Raw genomic sequence first — 19,422 nt, 5'->3', positions numbered from 1 at the left:
ATGGGAGGCTTCTGGAGGGACAGGACTCCAGCTGCAGGCGAGGGAGAGCTGGCCCAGACACCCTCTGCAGGCACCTGGGAGGGGCACACACACACACACACAGAGCTGCTGTGGACTTTTCGAATGTCCTCTTCCCCTCATTTGCCACACGTAGTCCCTCAGCCTTGGGGTTCTCCTCCACTTTCAGGTATAGTTTCTCTTCAAGTCATTTCAGTTACTTTGTACAGATTTAAAAGCTGTTTGTGGGCTTGCTCCCACTCTGCTCGCATTCTTCAACACTGACTTATGTTGACTTATGCACTCCATATGCCTCTTCAATTGCAAGCCTCAAGTCCTTTTCGTTTTAGTTCCCGAACTTGAAAGTTCACCTAGTTTAGAGAGGTCAAGATGCTGGGACATTCTGGGCCAGTGCCTGGAAAAGGACAACCAATGAAAGGGCCCAATAATTTACCAACTCTGTCTGGGGCCACTGGTAACCAGTCTCTTTCTTTCTTTCTTTCTTTCTTTCTTTCTTTCTTTCTCTCTCTCTCTCTCTCTCCTTCCCTCCCTCCCTCCCTCCCTCCCTTCCTTTCATTAAGTTTTTTTTTTTTTGAGACAGGGTCTCACTATGTTGTCTTGACTGGCCTGGAACTTGCTATGTAGATCAAGCTGGCCTCAAACTCAGAGATCTGCCTGCTTCTGCCTCCCAAAGGCTGGGGTTAAAGGTGTGAAGTTCCACATTCACATGGTTCAGGGCAGGAGGATGCTCTGGGTCCTGCTGACCCTAATCACTGATCTGTTGCCCCAGCCCAGTGTCCACGCTGCCATTGGTGAGGGAAGTGACTTAGCAGGAAGAGCTTGGAACTCACTATATAGCCCTGGCTGGCCTCAAATTCATTGTCTACCTGCTCGGCCTCCCCAGTGCAGGGATTCTAGGCAGAAGTCACCATCACTGGCCTCACTCCTGCTGCCAGAAGTAAAGATCAGAGGGAAGGTGCTGGCTGCTCCTGATCTCACACTGGGGAAGAGCTGGTCTCCCACAGGGCTACTTCCAGAAAATTCAAGGCTGTAGCCGAGCGTTTCAGGGAGAGCTAAAAGCTGCCCCTTGAGAGCTCCCACAGATTGTGCTGGCTACAGCGCCATGGGCCCAGAAGAAGGGCTAATAGTGCAGCTCTGGAGAGTTTCTGCACATGCTGCTCCTGATGGGAGCTGTCACCCGCATCTGTGTGCTGAGGACACCGTTCAGAGTGAAGGCTGTTCTTCCTGGGAAGGCTCTGGACCATTTGTATTGGACACCATCCCCAGGCTGCCCCCTTCTCTCAGGGAGCTTTAAGAATCCCCTGGTTTTCAGCAAAAGTGGCAGCTATTCTACCCTCACCATGACTAGCAGCAGCCTTGGCTATCACCTCTGTGTTGTCTTACATGGAGGAGACGGAGTTCCCAAGAGGTCAAGTGACTCTCTTAAAGTTGTGGTCAGTGGGAGGGGGCTGGCCTGGGTGCCCACTCCTCCCTGGGACCAGGATCCTAGCTAAGCTGTCAGATGCTCTGGCTGGGTAGACAACGACAGCAACATCTCTCCCTCGTCTGCAGCTCTATGTCCCATGGGAGCTATGGCATCGCAAGTGACACTAGTCACTCTGGATCAGAGAGAGAGCGCAAGGCAGTGCTCTGCCATCTGCTTCACCAACTCTGGCCACAAAGTGGGACAGGGCCTCGAGAGGAGCCGGCATGGACTTCATGCCATACTCTGACTTTTGCACGGGCTGACACTAAAACGGCCCCTGGCCTTGGCCTCCCAGGGTATGCACCTTAGTGCTCTCAATACTAAGTCAGAACAGACTGCTCAGTAACAAATTCACTGTGTGGCCTTCGGAGAGTCACACTTCCCTCCTCAGTACCCCCCTGAGCACCCAGGCCTCTGCAGACAGGACAGCATAAACACATTCTCTCTTCAGGCCGTTAGAACGTTAAACAAGGTGGGAAAGCAGTCGCAGGGACAGGGTGGCTCCTCAGGACAAGTGGCTGACACAGAAACAGTCCCTGGGAGCCTGCCTCTAAGCACCATGGGCCCCTCTCCCTCCTCCCCCAACAAGGGGGATGACCACAGCCTCAGCATGGGTGTAGTGAGACTTGGGGCAGTAAGTGCAGGTACCTCTGAAACCTGCTTGGACAGATGGTGACAAAGGCAGGAGCACAACAAAGTTTATTTTTGCAAGGACAGAACATTCGAGAGTGGCCTTTGTGCCTTCAGAGAGGACAGACACGTCCAACCAGGGGCTTTCCCTGAGATATGGCTTCGGCTTTGCCAAGACTCTGAGTGGTGGCTCAAACAGGGCCAGCCCGGAAGGAGAATGCCAGGGCCTGGATGGCTGTTGTTCTTTCCTGTCTAGCTATGGTTCACCGGCCCAGGGCACAGCCAGCACTGTTCTGTGCTGCCCTCCACTTCAGTCAAGTGTCAAAACAAAAGCATCTGCAAAGGCAACAGACTGTCCTTAGAGTCTGATGGTCGGGAGAAGTCACCGCTGGGTTTTAAAAAGTGGAGGCTGGGCCATTTGTAAAAAAGTTAGTACACTAAGGGCAACAGGCATGATTCTGGAGTGGACAACACATGTGATCTGGAGTTCAGTTACCTCAGCCTCAAGTTTCACCCACAAGACTCAGGTTAAGAGAAATGGTCCAGCCTGGTCCATAATCCGTGTTAAAAGCAGCTTTAGAGCTGAATGATCCCCCACAGCCTCCACTGTGGTGTTGAAGACTGAACCTAGGGTATCATGCACGCTAGGTGAGTGCTCTACTACTTGAGCTACATCTACAGGACAAAGGTGATCATTTCCTAGTCAGTACCAGCAAAGCTTATATATATTATATGCAAATGTATAAATATATCTATGTATATATAGTTGGTATGGGCTCAAGCACAGCATCTTTTGCCCACTAAAATTCTCCTCATTGGTTTTTCACAGCAGTTTTTAGTTTTACAATAATGACATTCTGACTCCATAGACTCAGAATCAAACACAAATTATGACAGGCTCTTGCTGGGTAGCCCCAGCTGGCCCAGAACTGGTGCCTTTGCCTCCTGAATACAGAGATTATAAGGCGTGCACCACCATGCATAGCACATATACTTAAAAAGAAAACCAACAGACTTGGGGAATTTATCTGGAACCCTAGGGTGCTAGATGGACAGTCCTGTGGGGCACAGAGGTGCCACACCTGGGCTCTTTGTGGGGGAGATTCTCGGCTGGGTTTCTATGTGACCACACAACATTAGCAGCACCTGACCATCCTCAGCAGACAACAGGCGGAGAGACATCACAGAAGAAACAGCATCCAGAATGCAAAAGGGTGTAGAGACCCAGGTCCAGGAATTACCACGTGACAGAAACCTACTGGGAGTGTGACTGATTGGAGGGGCTGGGATTATTGATAGATTTTGTCTTTATGTGCACACAGAAGAGAAGCATTACTGAAAGTGGAAGGACAGCTGCCGGGGAGTCATGAACTCCTTCACCACTTCCTCGGTGACCGCCTTTCGTCGGGCCTGGTGCTCGGCCACCAGAGGCTGGAGGACATCTATGAGTGTCTTCTTGAGCTCCCCAGTGAGCATGGCTCCGCTGGTGTAATCCTGCCAGGAATGGGATGCTGTGAGCAGTGGCTTAGCGTCTGAGCCCTCCCCACCTGAGCTCTAGTTCAGCTTATGTCCCTTTAGGAGCTATGCCTAAAGTGTCACAGTAACTTGGGTCTTACAGGACATTAAAATGTCTGTTTCTTGTGCCTTTTCCTTTGGTTGTTGTGCTAATTCTGATAAGTTACTTTTTATTTTACCTTATAATATTTCATACTGTCTGAAGATGCCTGTTTGTTTCCTAATGAGACACAGAAAGGGAGGAGCAGGAGTAGAGACCATACTCAGAATCTATTTTGTCACTCACAAGAGAAAAGAGAGCTGACTCGGCTCCCAGTGATGGCTCCATGCACCCTGACACCTTCCTTCCCGACTGTGCCACTCTTCGAGCAGACACAGCAGACCCATAACCTAGGTGGCAGCAAGGCGGGGAAAATCCCCTTCAGTTCCACACCACAGGCACCAGCCACTAACAGTGACTGGCATATTTCCTCTGAGAACTTTCTGGTGACTGTCATGTAGCTCTCTTCTCGCTGCCGTCCTTTCACCGTCCTTGGCAGTGGTTCCGGTGTCACTGAAACCCTTTATTACCTATTTCTATAGCCCCGGCACTCAGGTGGCTGAGGCAGGAGGATTGTCATGAGTTTAGCGTAAGCCTGGTCTATACAGGGAGTTCCAGGGCTACACAGTGAGGTTATGTCTTAAACAGTAACAACCAAAGACACCCACACAATAGTGAAGTGTACCTGCAACAGTTCTCACCTGGCCTCCTGGCTGCACGTGTATACTTGTAACTTTTTACTGCTAGTATTTTTGTTATTTTTATATGAAAAGCTGTTTCCTATTCTGCTGTGGGACAATGGTCTTGTACCCTGAAAAGATGTGTCACTTGCTTGTATTAATTTAATAAAATGCTGATTGGCCAGTAGCCAGGCAGTAAGTATAGGTGGGGCAACCAGAACAGGAGAATTCTGGGAAGAGGAAAGTCTCAGTCCACAGTCTTTACCCAGGCACAGAGGACGCAAGATGAGAGTGCCTCACTGATAAAAGGTTCCAAGCCATGTGGCTGACACAGACAAGAATTATGGGTTAATGTAGAATGCAAGAGTTAATAAGGAGCCTGAGCTAATAGGCCAACCAGTTTATAACTAATGTAGGCCTCTGTGTGTTTCTTTGGGACTGAAGGCTGGGACCGGGTGTGACAAAAACCTCTGTCAACACTATTCTATAGTATTTCCTTGGAAAAGACTCCAAGGCCAAGGCTCTGCTTGTCCTCACCAGCTCACTGAGAGGCTGTCCTGGAACCACAGACACCTAAACAATCTACTGGCATGTGGTTCACCTACATTTCTCCCCTGACAAGAAAGACAAATCTTCTTTATGCTCTTACTTTTGTGAACTATTCAAGGGTTAAAAATCTGAGTGATCTTACCCAGTTTTTGTTTTACATATGGAATGTTTCATGGATTTTGTGCCATCCTTGAGTGGGGGCCATGCTCAACTTCTCTGTATTGTTCCTGTTTTGGTATATGTGCTGCTGAAGCAAGCACCTGTTTTTTAAATACAGCATCTTGTATAGCCCAGGCTGGCCTGGAATTTGTAATCTGCCTGCTTCAGTTTCCTGAGTAGTTAGGTCTAAGTACGTAGGAACTTATTTGTAAGAACTGAGCCTGGCTTAGCCCAGGCCACCAAGGATGCTCTAGCAACACACAAGGCCTGGCTGGGCTGTCAGGCTCATGAGGGTGGGTGGTAGGGCTGGGGTGGACTCACCTTTCTGATCTGCTCCAGCTTGTCATCATCTTCAAGGAAGAAGGTCAGATACATGAAGGACACGTCCACTTCACAGTTGCCCCCAAACTGCCTATGCTCCTCCACGGTGTCTCTTCCACCAGAAAACGCGTGCTTGTTGACCTGCGCCAGCACAGAAGCCAGTCAGAGTTCTGCCCTGTCCCTGGACACAGGTCAGGGCCCATGGGGTAGCAGTCACACTAGTGACTCATGGCGAAGGGCAGGGAGGCTGGAGAGCAGGTCTTTGAAAACCTCTACTGACTGGGCTAAAAACTGGGGGAGAGCCCAAACCCTCTTCAGAGTAAGTGGCCAGCAGAAAGGATGAGAGCAGTGCTACCCCGACCCCATGAACACATAAGCCGTGAGGTCAGGGGAGCACAGCTGAAGGAAGCTCCACTTTCAGTATGCAGTGGCAGGAAAGGCCTGTAGGGAGGTTTCCACCCAGACAGGCCATGTGTCAGACGGACTAGAGTGATGGCTCAGTGACTGAGCACTGGCTGCTCTTCCAGAGGACCAGAGTTCAATTCCTAGCACCACATAGCACTTCAAAACTGTCTGTTACTCCAGATGCCATTGTCTGGCCCCCATGGATACCAGGCACTCATGTGAAGCACAGACATATACGCAAGCAAAATACTAATACACAAAAACAAGCAAACAAACCCCAGAAACTAACATAATGGAGCTCAGCTCAGTGGTGGGCAGTTAGCATACAGGAGGCTGAGGCAGGAGGATTGCCTGTGTTCAAGAGTTCCAGGCCAGTCTCAGCAACACAGAGAAACAGTATCTTTTTTTTTAAAAAAATATTTATTTATTTATTATGCATACAATATTCTGTCTGTGTGTATGTCTGCAGGCCAGAAGAGGGCACCAGACCTCATTACAGATGGTTGTGAGCCACCATGTGGTTGCTGGGAATTGAACTCAGGACCTTTGGAAGAGCAGGCAATGCTCTTAACCACTGAGCCATCTCTCCAGCCCGAGAAACAGTATCTTTAAACAAACAAAAGAACAGTGTAAACCTTTAACCCAGCATATAGATCTGTGAGTAAGGTTAGCCTGCGGTACATAGTGAGTTCCAGGCCAGCCAGTGGTACTCAATAAGAGCCTGTCTCAGAAACGTAAGTAAATAAATAAATAAAAACAAATGAAAGCTAGGGGTAAAGGTCACCAGGTCTTTGCACCTCACAAAAGCTGCCTAGACTGCAAAGATCCTCCTCTTCATAGTTGATAGGGTCATGTTTTGTCAGAATATTTTGTCCTAGGACAAATCTCCCAAATCCTCTCAGAGAACTGCTCGGCTTCAGGTTGCTGACTCCCAAGAACAAACGCGCCCAGACATGGGTGGCTGTTCCTGCTTTATAATGAAGAGATGGTGTTTCCCTGAGTTCTGTGAGCTGTCCCAGCAAATTAGTGAAGTCTTGGTAGGGGCTGTGGGACCCTGGTGCAGAACTGGTTAGTCACAAGTCGGGATGCCCCAGCCTTGGGCTGTCAGAGCTGTGAGTGCTGCACTCTACAGGGAGAACGCATTGGGACTGAACTGACTGTAGGACACCAGCCAGTTGGTGTCTGCTGGAAAACCACTTGGCAGACACAGAGGTAGAGGGAAAAGTCCCCTTGCCTTGTTAACTTATAGGCCAAGCTAATCAGGGCCCCAGACTGTTGGCTGCTGTGTGAATGAGCAAAGACTTCCTCATTGTAAGAGTGACCCTGCTGCTGGCAGGGTCTCAGCCCAGCTCTGAGCTGTGGAGAGGACCTGACTATGACCCTGGCATCTCCAGGCCCTTGTAGTTCTGATCTTGGCACAACACTCACCTAGGCCTTGGGTCTCTGCTGGCTTTTGCAAATGGAAAATACTCCATAGTCATAAGCTGCTTCTGAAAACCAACTTCTCAAAATTGAGCAGAACATGTTTCCCCACACACCTCACTCCTCCCCCTCCCTCTGCATTCTGGAAGTTTCAGATAAAAGCAAAAGAGAAAGAAAGATTCCCCCAAATCCCCAATCCTATTAGCTCTCATGTTAGGCAGGGTTGGCCAAAGCCATTTCCGGAGGAAGGGCTGGATATGAAAAGTCCCCATTGTCAACCAGAACCTGTTTGGGACTTTCCGAGGGCTTGTGGACCTGGCAGGGACTTTGACTATTGTATAACCCCCCCCCCCCCCCCGATATGTTCCTCTTACTTCTCATAGACCATCCAGGCCACAAACAAATAGTTGGGTCCAAAGGAAACATCAGTGACTTCCTGTAACTATCAAGGGCTCACACTCACTGGCAGCTGAGTTCTGAGCAACAGCAGTGGGCTCTGAATCATGTGGATGCGCAAACTCCTTTCTAGTTCCAGTTTCCAACTAACTTGCAAATATTTCCCAAGCACCCACAGCCTGCCAGACAGGGCACAACTAGACATGGCAATCCTACTGGAGGGTACTTCTCAGTCCCAGGAGAGCATCCTAGAGAATAGCAGCCTACCATGCTGCCTTCACTCCGGAGCAGTGTGCCAGGGCGGAGCTTTAACACTGAGTGATCATCCTCTGTCTCATGACTCTCCGCTCCAAACAGACCGAGTAGCTGGGCATGGTGGCTGGGCAGAGTGGCGCACGCCTTTAATCCCAGCACTCTGGAGGCAGAGGCAGGTGGATCTCTGTGACAGCCTGGTCTACACTGACACTTTGTCCCAATAAACAAACCATTATTGAGGGACTGGCAGGGACTGAGCGAGAAGGAAACTCAGAAATCATCAGCATGGTAACTGGCCCAGCCCGGTCTGATTTTTCGGAACACAGTCCCATCTTTTCTACTATCTGACAACAGCTTCATTGATTATGCTTTAAAGCAAACCACCAAGATCCTGCTTCTGCACCGACATGCAAGAAAAGAAAAGAGGAAAATGGAAAAGTCCCCAGGTTCTTACCTATACGAAGGGACTTAATAAATTCCCTAACACCAAAAACCAAAGTCCCAAACCCCCAGTCCACCCAAACCCAAGCTCCCCTGCTGTGGTTAATGGGCTCCTATGGAATTCAGCACTGCTAGGAGTCTGAGTTGTAAGAAATGGTAGGTTAAGGGAACTCGTGTTTCCTGCTTCTCTCAGGCTCACCTTGCTCTTGATCTGTTTGGCTGTGTCAGTGAGGAAGATGGAAGAGTTGGGGTCACTGGCGCTCATCTTGGTCTGAGCACCCTGCAAGGCAGGGAAGAAGGTGGAATGCAGCAGGGCAGGTTTAGGGTGGCCGATCCTGGGAGCCACGTCCCTTGTCATTCTGAAGTACGGATCCTGGGTGGAGAAGGCTTGGGTGAAGACAATGGAACACGTGTCTAGGCTCTCGCCAATGGGCCACCACAAAAGAGCCCCCCTTGTGGGAGGCTGCGAAGCCTGCAGTTAGTTTCAGACTGGCTTCTCTTCTCTAAACACGTAGAGCCCACCTCCACCCTCCTCAGGAGAGTCCCGAAACCACAGGCAGTCCCACTTCACTTCCCACAGCCGGTTCTGCCTCCAACCTGGTCAATGGCACATGGGATGAGGCACTGGATGTCAGTCCGGTCTCGGAAGATCTTCGGGAAAGAGTTGCTGAATGATGGTGCAGCCTGGACAGCAGGAAAACTGATCTTCCCTAAAAGAAGGGAGACACTCCTGTGTGTGGGGCCGACTACCGCTCTGGGTAATCGATCCAGTTACAGGAATCAACAGTGGGTTTCCTCCCGACTGAAAACAAACTAAACACAGCCTAACAATGCAGAGCGGGAGCTAAATAAAAGTCGAGCCCCACCCCAGGTGTCTCATCATATGTTTCTTGTCTGCATTTCTCAGTGTGCTACTCTTCAAACCCCACGGCAAGGCACCTCCTGCCATCTTACAAGCATGCAGGCTGAGGGTGTTTATGTGGTTGGCCACAGCTGCACACAGCAAGTGACTGGCTGAACAGGGACTGAACATGGGGTGTCAGGGAAGGACGGGGCAGGATTTGTTTTAAGATGCTGCTCATCACTTCCACAGTGGAATTATCCTGGATGCTGTTACTCCAATGCCAAGTGCCTCTCAAAATCAGGAAGACTATGCTCCAATTGCTGGGAATGAATCTGACTCAACCATCAAAGAGAGGGGGGCCAGGGGACTAGACACAGGGGACAGAAGGCCCAGTCAAGTCTCAAGATGATGGCCTACAAAGGCCAGTACATTACAGAGACATGTGGAGGACATAACTATGTGTATACACTTGGCATATACAGTGTGTATCAGTGGAAAGTCACAGGGAGGAGAGTAAGGAGCCTGTAGTTAGTCAAACCCCTTTTCTTTATATGTATTTAATTATTTACTAAGGTTGCACTATGTGGCCCCTGACTAACCTGAAACTCACTATATAGATTAGGCTGGCCTCAAAATCTGAGATTTGCCTGCCTTGGCCTTTGAGTGCTGGGATTAAAGGAATGTGCCACTATATTCAGCTAAAACTTCTTATCTTGTAAGTGGGGAGACTAGGGCCCAGGGAAGGCTCCTCTAAGAGAGCGGAAGATCCACCCGTCCTCTGTAACCCTCCTGGGTGCTACAAAGCTCTATAGTGATTGGGGTCACACCAGCACGTTGGAGAATTCCAGCCAGTCTTGTCTGTCTGCGTTTGGTGGCACTCCCACCTCTGAATGTTTTAAATGAAGTACTAACATCTCAGGTCTCTAGGCAGATGCTTTAAAGACCAGATAATCAGGGTGGCGTGGGGCTCAGTGGTAGCATTTCTTACAAGTATGAATCTATCTCTTGGAACACACACACACATCCCAGGTACATTAGTTCAGGCTTTGGTGTTGCTGTTCTGTATTTTATTTATTTATTTTTTTAATATTGGTTGATTAATTTAGTTTTTTTCAAGTGGGTCTGCCTCCTGAGTGCTGGAATTAAAGGCATGCACCACCACCGCCCAGCATTGCTGTTCTGTGATTCTTATGACACTGGCTAGTCTCCTCTGAGCTTGCCTGTCCCACAGAGAGAGTTGGAGGGGTCCCCAGGCAGCAACAGCCCCTTCCTTACCAATGCAGTCACTGTCTGTGAAGCCAAAAATGCCCTTCACTTGATTGAAAGTGACATGCTTCTGAATCTTCACCACGTTCTTGTAGAAGCCTGGGCTCTGCCTGCGGAGATGAGCAGAGTCACACTTGAGCTGGAGGGCAGCTTCCACGGACAACAGAGTAGCAGTGCCTAAAACCTGGTATCAGTAAGTGGCGTGCCAGACACACACTGGGTATCACATGTGTTTAGCTCACACGTAACAAGAATGTTTAGAGAAGTCATCTGCAGGTAGACAACTATAGCAGTCACATCTGTACCTAGCTCTGGGAGGAAGACTTGCTTTGGTCATGGTGTTTCATCGCAGTAACAGAAACCCTAACTAACACAGACACTGACATTTGAGTCTAGGGAGGATAGAGCGAGCCAAACCCCTGCTATGTTCAGAGGGCCAGAAAGGTACTTTCTCCTCTAGAGTGCAGATGAAGGAGCTATGTGTTTGATGCCCATCAAGGGTCTCCCTGTGTCAGATTGTAGTTGTATAGCAGGGAGCAGAGAAGGGCATCTCCTCAGGAAAAGGGGTCTTGACATTCATTTGGAGGAAAAGTAAAAGAGTTAGCTACACAGGGATGAAGGTTTCAGAGGATAACATTTTGTTTGCAAAAATGAGGGATATGAACTGTAAACTGTCCATCTGATTGGAAATGACAGTGTTGCTGAAGAGAACATAGGGCCAAAACACAAGGGTCTGTGTGCTAAGAGCAAGGTGAGCTCTTGCTGTCCCATGCTGGGCACCAGGCAAGGCAGAAGTGTGGAAGACAAGAGCGGGAGGAGTTGCAGTGGTTAAGGATGCTGCACGGAGCAGAAGCTGGATGTGAGACTCCTGCTGCAGCTCCTGGAGAGGCTAAGGAAGGAGTTCAAGGACAGCCTAAGAAACACACAGAGAGTGACTCACAAACAAAGGCTACGAGTCACTGTGCCCCGTCAACAGCCTGGCAGGAGGAGCAGAATCCATGGCGTCTGTGCTGAGGCTCGCACTTGTACCAGGGTATTTTAGGGAGTGAGGTGAAAACAACGGCACGGGTGTGACTGGTCTGATGACATCTATGTTCCCACAAGACCACTGAAGACCCATTTAAATCCCTCTGCGTTCACATGGAATAATTGAAAAACAGTCTGACAGGCGAAACTCAAAAAATTAATCTGTTGGGGCAGGGACAGGCAAGAAGGCTCAGCTGTTAAAAGTGGAAGTAGAGAACTGTCCCATAAAATGTCCCCTCCAACCCCCACTCAATAAATTAAAATGTAATTAAAAAAATATGTTTTTTTGAGACAGAGTCTAATGTAGTCAGGTTGGCCTCAAACCTAGAGAGAGTCTTTTTGCCCTGTCTCCCTAGCACTGGGATTAAAGGCATGTGCTATCACACCCAGCATAATAAAAATATTTTAAAATCTTATGGATTTTCTCATCTGGTAAAAGGTCAGATTTCCTGTCAGGGTATTTGTGGTTCCTGGTGGACACACTCCCACTTGGCCCCAAGAACTTACCAAGGCAGCTGGGGAACAGCAACAGTCCCCGTGTGCTTCCTCACACTGCCTAGCCTAATCATCGGCTGGAACACTACACAAGAGGGCCCACCTGCTGAACTGACTCCCTGGAGTGAAGGTCCAAACCTCCAGTGCTCAAGGCTCAATGCCTCCAAGTCCTCCCATGGTGAGGAAACAGACCCAGCCTCACACACGCTAGGTACGTCACACTCCAGCTCTCAAAAACATTCGTGGCTAAACAGTATTCACCGTTTTATGTACTTTTGAGACGGGAAATAACTAAGTAGCCCAATTCTATCAGCAGCCTGAGTGCTGGGATTAGAGGTATGTGTTACAGGGCTTCAATGTCACTCTCATGGCTGACTAAGAGCCACCTCCACCCACTTTGTTTCTTCTGGCCTTGTTATGTAGCCCTGGGGTAGCCTTGAGGCCCCTGAGTAATGGGACTGATTGTAGGTGCCACAACATACCTGCTTCAAAGTTTGATTTTCCCATACTTTGTAATCACTGGGGATGAAGTTCAAGAATGAAGTGTGCTGACTTAAACAAGGCCAGTTTAAGAAATGGGATGGTATGGAACGTATCTAACAAGGGACACTTTTCTCTGAGGAAAAAGCCACATTGAAAGTGAGAAGGCTACCAAACTCAGACTGGCTGTCCTTGGACACTACAGTACAAAATACTTCACTGTGACAGCTGAGGGTGATACCGTGACTATGCTGGGAAATGTTTATGACTTCTGTAGAGAAGATTATGAAGGCAATCTTATGAAGATTATGAAGAAGTAATTCTGATATTACTTCTTTTTATGCACAGTTTCCACTTTAAAAATTATGTCTAAATGACACCAACATTCCGGATCACAACAGAAGAAAGACCAGGCCATCACCATCTCCAGCATTTTAGTGTGGTCATCATGGCTGCACCCACTGCTCAGAAGGCAGCCACATATCCTTACCCCATAAACTCAAGGTCAGAGAAGATGAAAGTTTTGTTGATGTCAAAGCCACAGGCAATGATGTCCTTCGCATTTTCCAAAGTGTAGCTGTATGCCTGCTCCAGAGTCAGGTCCTTCCACAGGTACTTCTCATCATCAGACATCTGGATGACCAGAGGCACATCGAACACATCTTGCAGCCACCTACAAAACACGAAAGGTATTTGTAGGCATGAACATGCCCTGGAGCCGAGTCTAGGGACATGGAGAATGGAGACCCTGAGTAAGAACGCTACTTTTGCATGTGAACACAGTTCCTACCTCCTCTGTAACTGGAGAACTGTACTATCAATGCCAAACATTTCACTAATGATTTCTTCCTATAAGAGAGAAATTCCTGTCCCTCGGTAGACATGGACATGAGGTTTGGACTAGAGTGGGCTTAGGTGGCAAGGACAAGGAGCAGGAAGAGGAGTGGAGCAGGCACGGTGGTGGTCTCCCATCACACCTGGCTCTTCTGAAGAGGTGGCCTGTAGCTCAGCCAGCAGGAGCAGCCTTGTCTTTTAAGATGTTCTATAAGCTCCACTCTTACCACAGGGAGTGACAAGTCACATGAGCAATACTTACTTTGTGAAAATAAACGGGACGAGATGACCCAGATGCATTGCTTCAGAGGAGGGGCCCCTGCCTGTGTATAGATAAAATGGCTTCTTATTTTCATAGGCATCAAGAACTTGATTCATATCTCTAAAGGAAGAGAGAAAAAAAGAAATAGTATCATTTTCTGGAAAAAGTACCAAAACACCAATGCTCATTTGGAAAAGAAAAGTAAAGACAGATAAATAACATAGGTGATCATCAGAATGTGGTCTCTCTGGAGCTGGGAAACACGATGACAGGCAACTCTCGGAGAGGACTCCCGTGAATAATTCTTTTGGAAGCCAAGACATGTGAGTTAGGAATAAAAGGTTTAAAATCTGGGCCAGATGTGACGGCCCACACCTTAAATCCCAGCACTCAGGAGGCAGAGGCAGGCAGACCTCTGTGAATTTGAGGACAGTCTGGTCTACAGGGTGAGACCCTGTCTCTGGACAACACTTTAAAGGAAGAGGATGAACATGCCACTGGTACTTCTTGGAATGCTCCAACGACCAAAGCGAATGCACTCAGAGCTTTCTACAACCTTTGAGGATGGGACACTGGGCCAGTACCACACACACTTCCCTTTAGAACCCACCAGTTCTGCAATTGTAGAGACCTAGCCTAGGAAAACCTCAGGGTGCCTAGCTTGGGGAGGATAGAAAGATAGGTCCTGGCAGTCCAGTGTGAAGTCCCCAGCTTAAGAGCTGACATGGTAACCCAGGCCAGCGTAGGGGCCTTGGGTCTTTCACTGGGATCCATTCCAGAGTCAGCCCTCCTTGCTTCCCCAGGATGGGGTACCATCAGTGCTGTGGGGCCCTCCTTGCTGGCAGTGATCTGCACCAGCTGGTAGTCCTCTTCTGCCTCTAAGTGCCTAAGATCTGAGCAGTATCTAGGACTTGTGTGGGTGTGGTGGGTAGGGAGTCAGGATAACTTCAGGTATGGTTTCTCAGGAACTACTTTTGAAACAAGGTCTCTCACAGGTATCTGGGGCTCACCAAGTAGGCTAGGCTGGGTGACAAGTGAGCCCCAGGAACCTGCCTTTCCCTGTCTCCCAAGCTCTGGTTTACAAGCATGTCGTCATCATGCCTGGTTTGTGATGTGGCTCAGGAGACTGACCTCAGGTTCTTACACTTACACAGCAACATTTCCTTCCTTCTTCGCTTTTGTTCTTCCTTTCTTAAAGACAGTGTCTCACTATATAACTCCGGCTGTTCTGGAACTCACTATGTAGACCAGGATGGCCTCAAACTCAGAGATCTTCCTACTTCCCAGAGCTGGGATTAAAGGCTTGTGCCACTATGCTCAGCCTTTTTCTTTTTTAAAATGTGTTTTGGTTTTTGTGTATGTGTGTGTTTCTGTGTCTGAAACCAGCTAAAGGCTAGGCATCCTGTTTCTGGGCAGCTACATAATGAATTAGAGATCAGCCTGGGCTATTATTGAGACCCTGCCTCAAAAAAGAAACAAACAGAAAGAAACATTCTAGTGACACCTTCTCTTATGATCTAAGGCAAGGCACAATGCTGGTTCCAGCTTGTGCACACTTATTTACACTCTGTGTTTTGTACATAGTGGTTTTTGTTGCTGTTTTTAAATAGGGAAGGTCTTATTTAGCTCAGGTTGGCCTTAAATGCAATGTGTAGTGGAAGATGACCTTGAACCCCTAATTTGCCTGGGTTCTACCTCTTAAGTGCCAGGATTAGAGGTGTGCACCACTACCTTGGTTCCCATTTCTCTGAGACAGGTTCTTGCTATGTAGCCAAGACAGCCTGGGAATCCCACTCCTGCCGCACACCACAGGGTTTGTGCTGCACTGGTGAAGCTGCTTCTCTGCTCCTCTAACTGTGAAGAGTTCTCTGCTTCTCTAACTTACCCGAGTAACTGATTTTTTGTTGTTTGTTTTTGAGACTGGGTCTCACTGTGTAAACCGAGCTGGCCTCATCTGCCAGCCTTTGAGGACTCTTGAGTGCTCGAATTAGAGGCCACCATACCCTGCTTCACCCAACTGACTTTTAATGGGCACATGGAAGAGAGAAAACCCATCCCATGAGTTGCTCTTCATGTGGTCACAGCCCTTATCTGAGAGCTCACTTGGCCAGGCCCATCTACCTTATGCATACCCTTCCAAAAGGGCCTTGTTAGAGATGAGCTTATAGATGTCATTTCACCCTCAGGTTCATGATATCATTAGGTAGTGCATTCTGCCAAACTCCAGAATGTGTAAACGCCTTTCTGAGGGCAGTAAGGGCCGTAGGATGTTAGATGCTTTAAGATCAACAACACGGTAAGATAGCTCAGTGGGCAAAGACACTTGCTCCCAAGCTTCATGACTAGAGTTCCGTTCTTGGGGCCCACATGGTAGAGGAGAGAACCAAATTCTTCCTGTGAGCTGTCCTATGACATCCATGTGCAATGTCTACATTTTCACACACACCCACACAATAAAAAATTAAATAAAAAAACAAAGCAGAACATGTGAATGGGCTTTCACAACAATCTGAGCACTCCCACGAAGGAGAGTTTGGAAATCTGGGAACAATGGTATGTCCTGCACTTCTAGTCCTCGGAGCCCAATACAGGACTGTGAGCTCCAGGCCAGCCTAGGAAACTTAAGACTCTGCCTTAGAATAAATAACAGTTTCCAGACCCGCTAGGGCAAAACAGTGAGATCCTGTCTCAAAAAAACAAACCAAACCCTAAACTTAAGACAGTATTTTAAGCTCACAGTGTCCCCCAAACTGACCAACAGATCTGGAATAGTGTGTACACTCAAGTCCCAGGAGAAAGCTCCACCTGTGCTCAAGACTCTGGGTTGACCAGGCGCAGGGGTGCAGACGGGTGGCCCAGAACATTATGGGGTTGGACCATGTTAGCTTTTCCAATAGCCAGTCACAGTGTGTGACCAGACAGCCTAGTGACCATCAGGTAATGATGTGGAATGTACTACAGTTGCCACCAACTCAAAAACTAGGAATGTCACCAGATAGCACCTTAGGTGTACTGCAGATACTCACCTGCTGTCTTCGTTAACGCATGTGAAGAGTGCCCCGATTGATTCATACCTTTCTTTTGTTCTCAACAGAATTGTTCTGTTAAGCTGTTTCCACACTGGACACGGTATTTGGGGAATAATCTGTCCTGAGCTCCAGTCACACCCATATTTGGCTCGAGAATATACTACCCCTTATTCCCTGAGGGGTGAGAGCTATGCTTCTGCATTGACAACCCTCTACTAAAATCCCAGATGCCTTTCCTGGAGAAAAGAAAAGGCTGATTTTAAAACTCACATCAAAGTGAGCTAAGAATATAGAAGTATTCCTGAAAAAGAATGGAGTTGGAAGACTCGTATTTTTAACTCAGAATTTGTTGGATTTGCTTTCTTTCTATTTTGGAGATAGAATCTTCAAGTTTCCCAGGCTAGCCTTGAACTGGCCATGCTTCTCCTGCTTCCGCCTCCTTAGTGCTGCAACTACACGTACGTCCCATCACCCAGTTCTGGGAGTGACTGCTGACAGGGACGTTTCTCTGCTGGGTGGTAAAAAGCTCTGTAATTAGATTGTTGCAGGGCTTATGCAGCTAAACCACTGAACAGCACAGTTTAAAGAGCTGAACTCTACGATACGTCAATTAAATTTCCTCACAATAACTTTTATTTCTTTTTGTGTGTGTGTGTGTTGTATATATGTGAACATGAATGTGTGTGGAGGTCAAAAACAACTTTTGGGAATTAATTCTTCCTTCATACCATATGGACCTGGGGACTGAACTCAAGTTAAGTTTAGAAGCCGGTGCCTTTCCCTGCTGAGCCATCTAACCAGCCCTCAATACCCCGTCCCCCAACCCCTCGGCTCCCACAGGGTTTCTTTATGTAGCCCCAGCTATCCTGAAACTCCACATAGACCAGGCTGGCTTCAAACTCTGAGAGAACCCCTGCTTCTGCCCCCCAAGTGCTGTATTTAAGGGTGTGTGCCACCACACTTGGCCTCAACTGTTTAAATTACATTTTATTGATTTATTTGTGTCTTTCTGTGAGTGTACTCATGCTATGGAGTGTATGTGAATGTCATAGCACACTCTGTGGGAATCTGTTCTTCTCTCCTTCCACCATAGGGATCCTGGGAATGGAACTCAGGTTGTTGGGCTTGGCAGTGAGCACCTTTACCCACTGACCCAAATCACTGGCCTAGAATTCAATTTCAATTAAGAAATGGTGGCGCATGCCTTTAATCCCAGCATTCGGGAGGCAGAGGCAGGCAGATCTCTGTGAGTTTGAGACCAGCCTGGTCTACAAAGCTAGTTCCAGGACAGGCTCCAAAGCCACAGAGAAACCCTGTCTTGAAAAACCAAAAAAAAAAAAAAAAAAAAAAAGAAAAATACTGATTATATTTTGCCCAGAATGTGGGCTGAGCAGGGCCCAGAGCTCTCTGTAGACATGATGTGAAATGTTAGGATAGAAATGTTCTTTCCTGGGTGTTCCTTCAAGTGTAAGTAGAACAGAACATCTTGACCCCAGGTCATTGGTTCCACGAAGAGGAAAAGCAATCTGTGGGATGGGAGAGGCAAGAAGTCTTCTGGAGCTTGCCATTCTCGACGTTATCTACATGGAATTTATGGCCTGTGGCACGGATACTCTGTACCATGGGTTCCGCTGTAAATGTCATTCATGAGTGGGTGGAAGAGTGCAGGTAACTTCAGGAAGCCTACAGCTCACAGTGTGGGAAGGACTAAAGCTGGACCTGATATTCTCTTGCTTTCATGATTTACAGCATGTAATATGGCTGGCTGTACTTCACCTGCAAAGAACTGACTTCCCCTTGTGAAGTGGGGAGTTTACAAAGAACAAGCTGAGGACTTGCAGGGGAAAGGACCGGGTAATTCCACAGTGATTTACCGTAGCACCAGGCCTCCCTAGTACCTCCCAACTCTACGAACCCAGAGCAGAGGAAGGGCCCTGACCTGTGAGAGAAGAAGATGCCTCTGCGCAGGAAGCGGTGTGGTCTCTGGCCAGTTGCCTTCTCTATTCGGTTTATCAGCTCTTTGTCAATTTTGCTGCTTCCAAACTGAACTGCAAAAAACACAGGAAATGACTTTCTTAGATGCCAGAGGACTTAGTGACCTGTCCCAATGACCCAAATCTCTTTAGGCTCTGGGCTGTGATCCTATTCTTCATACAAAGTGAAAAGACCTTTGTATCAAAGACCCCAATCAGCAAAACAGGGATACACCATACGCTACAGTATTTTCTGCCTGACGTAGAGAGTGATGGGAAGATACCCAGAACACAGCCAGTTCTGAGGCACACACACCTCAAGGCACAGCACAACAACCACAATTTCCCCATTTCTCAAACTGCTGACCTAGGTTCACGCTGGCTCTGAAGAGACTTCTCCCCAGGGAGTCTGTTTTAGGTCATGGAAGTAGCTTTGATGCAGATGTAAACATGATATCAGGTGGGCAGGAAGTGCCTTGGAGGAGGGGTGTGATGGTGAGACCTCACTAGCAAACATGCCTATCGCAATAGAGCTTTCTAAAGTTCCAAAGTATCCCAAGACAGGTAAACCTACCAGGTCGATGCTTTAGATCATAATTTTGAAATATGTCATTCCATATAATTTAAACTTTGGTCTCTTGAGGCACAATCTATGTGTCCCAGGCTGTTACTGAACTTACTATGTGGCTGAGGATGACTTCAAATTTCTGATCCTTTTGTCTCCACCCCTAACTGCAGGGTAACAAGTATGAGCCACCATGCCTGGTTAATTATTATCTAATTTTAAAATAATCCTTTGGGACTATAATATACAACCAAAGGGTTTTAGGATATGCTTGTTTCTTGATATCAAACCTTTTTACTTAGGAATAATTCGAAACTTAAAAATATCATATATGTCCAAAGATATTGAACTC

The 19,422-nt window shown here is 47.8% G+C and overlaps 1 protein-coding gene and 1 non-coding gene across 6 annotated transcripts in view; both read right to left on the bottom strand.

Annotated features, from left to right (window-relative positions):
* Positions 1–2,167: 2,167 nt before the first annotated feature.
* The window catches only part of Wars1 (tryptophanyl-tRNA synthetase 1), a 30,293-nt gene continuing 13,038 nt past the window's right edge, over positions 2,168–19,422 (bottom strand). For all 5 annotated transcript variants that reach the window (XM_041633207.1, XM_041633208.1, XM_041633211.1 and 2 more), the window contains 8 exons: positions 18,472–18,580; positions 13,504–13,623; positions 12,898–13,080; positions 10,416–10,516; positions 8,894–9,006; positions 8,496–8,669; positions 5,378–5,518; positions 2,168–3,607 (listed from right to left, as the gene is read on the bottom strand). In XM_041633207.1, coding sequence (XP_041489141.1) covers positions 3,446–3,607; positions 5,378–5,518; positions 8,496–8,669; positions 8,894–9,006; positions 10,416–10,516; positions 12,898–13,080; positions 13,504–13,623; positions 18,472–18,580 — 1,103 coding nt within the window. In that variant the 3' untranslated portion in view covers positions 2,168–3,445. The remainder of the gene's footprint in view (positions 3,608–5,377; positions 5,519–8,495; positions 8,670–8,893; positions 9,007–10,415; positions 10,517–12,897; positions 13,081–13,503; positions 13,624–18,471; positions 18,581–19,422) is intronic.
* Positions 5,052–5,157, bottom strand: LOC121434509. Its single transcript, XR_005972445.1, has one exon. It is a non-coding gene; the product is annotated as a U6 spliceosomal RNA (small nuclear RNA).

This window comes from Microtus oregoni, unplaced genomic scaffold (assembly GCF_018167655.1).
Source record: "Microtus oregoni isolate MIOR12 unplaced genomic scaffold, Mior012 000043F_ref0000047, whole genome shotgun sequence".
NCBI classification, from domain to species: domain Eukaryota; kingdom Metazoa; phylum Chordata; class Mammalia; order Rodentia; family Cricetidae; genus Microtus; species Microtus oregoni.
Note: the sequence above shows the minus strand (reverse complement) of the source record. Positions and strands in the feature narration are given on the sequence as shown.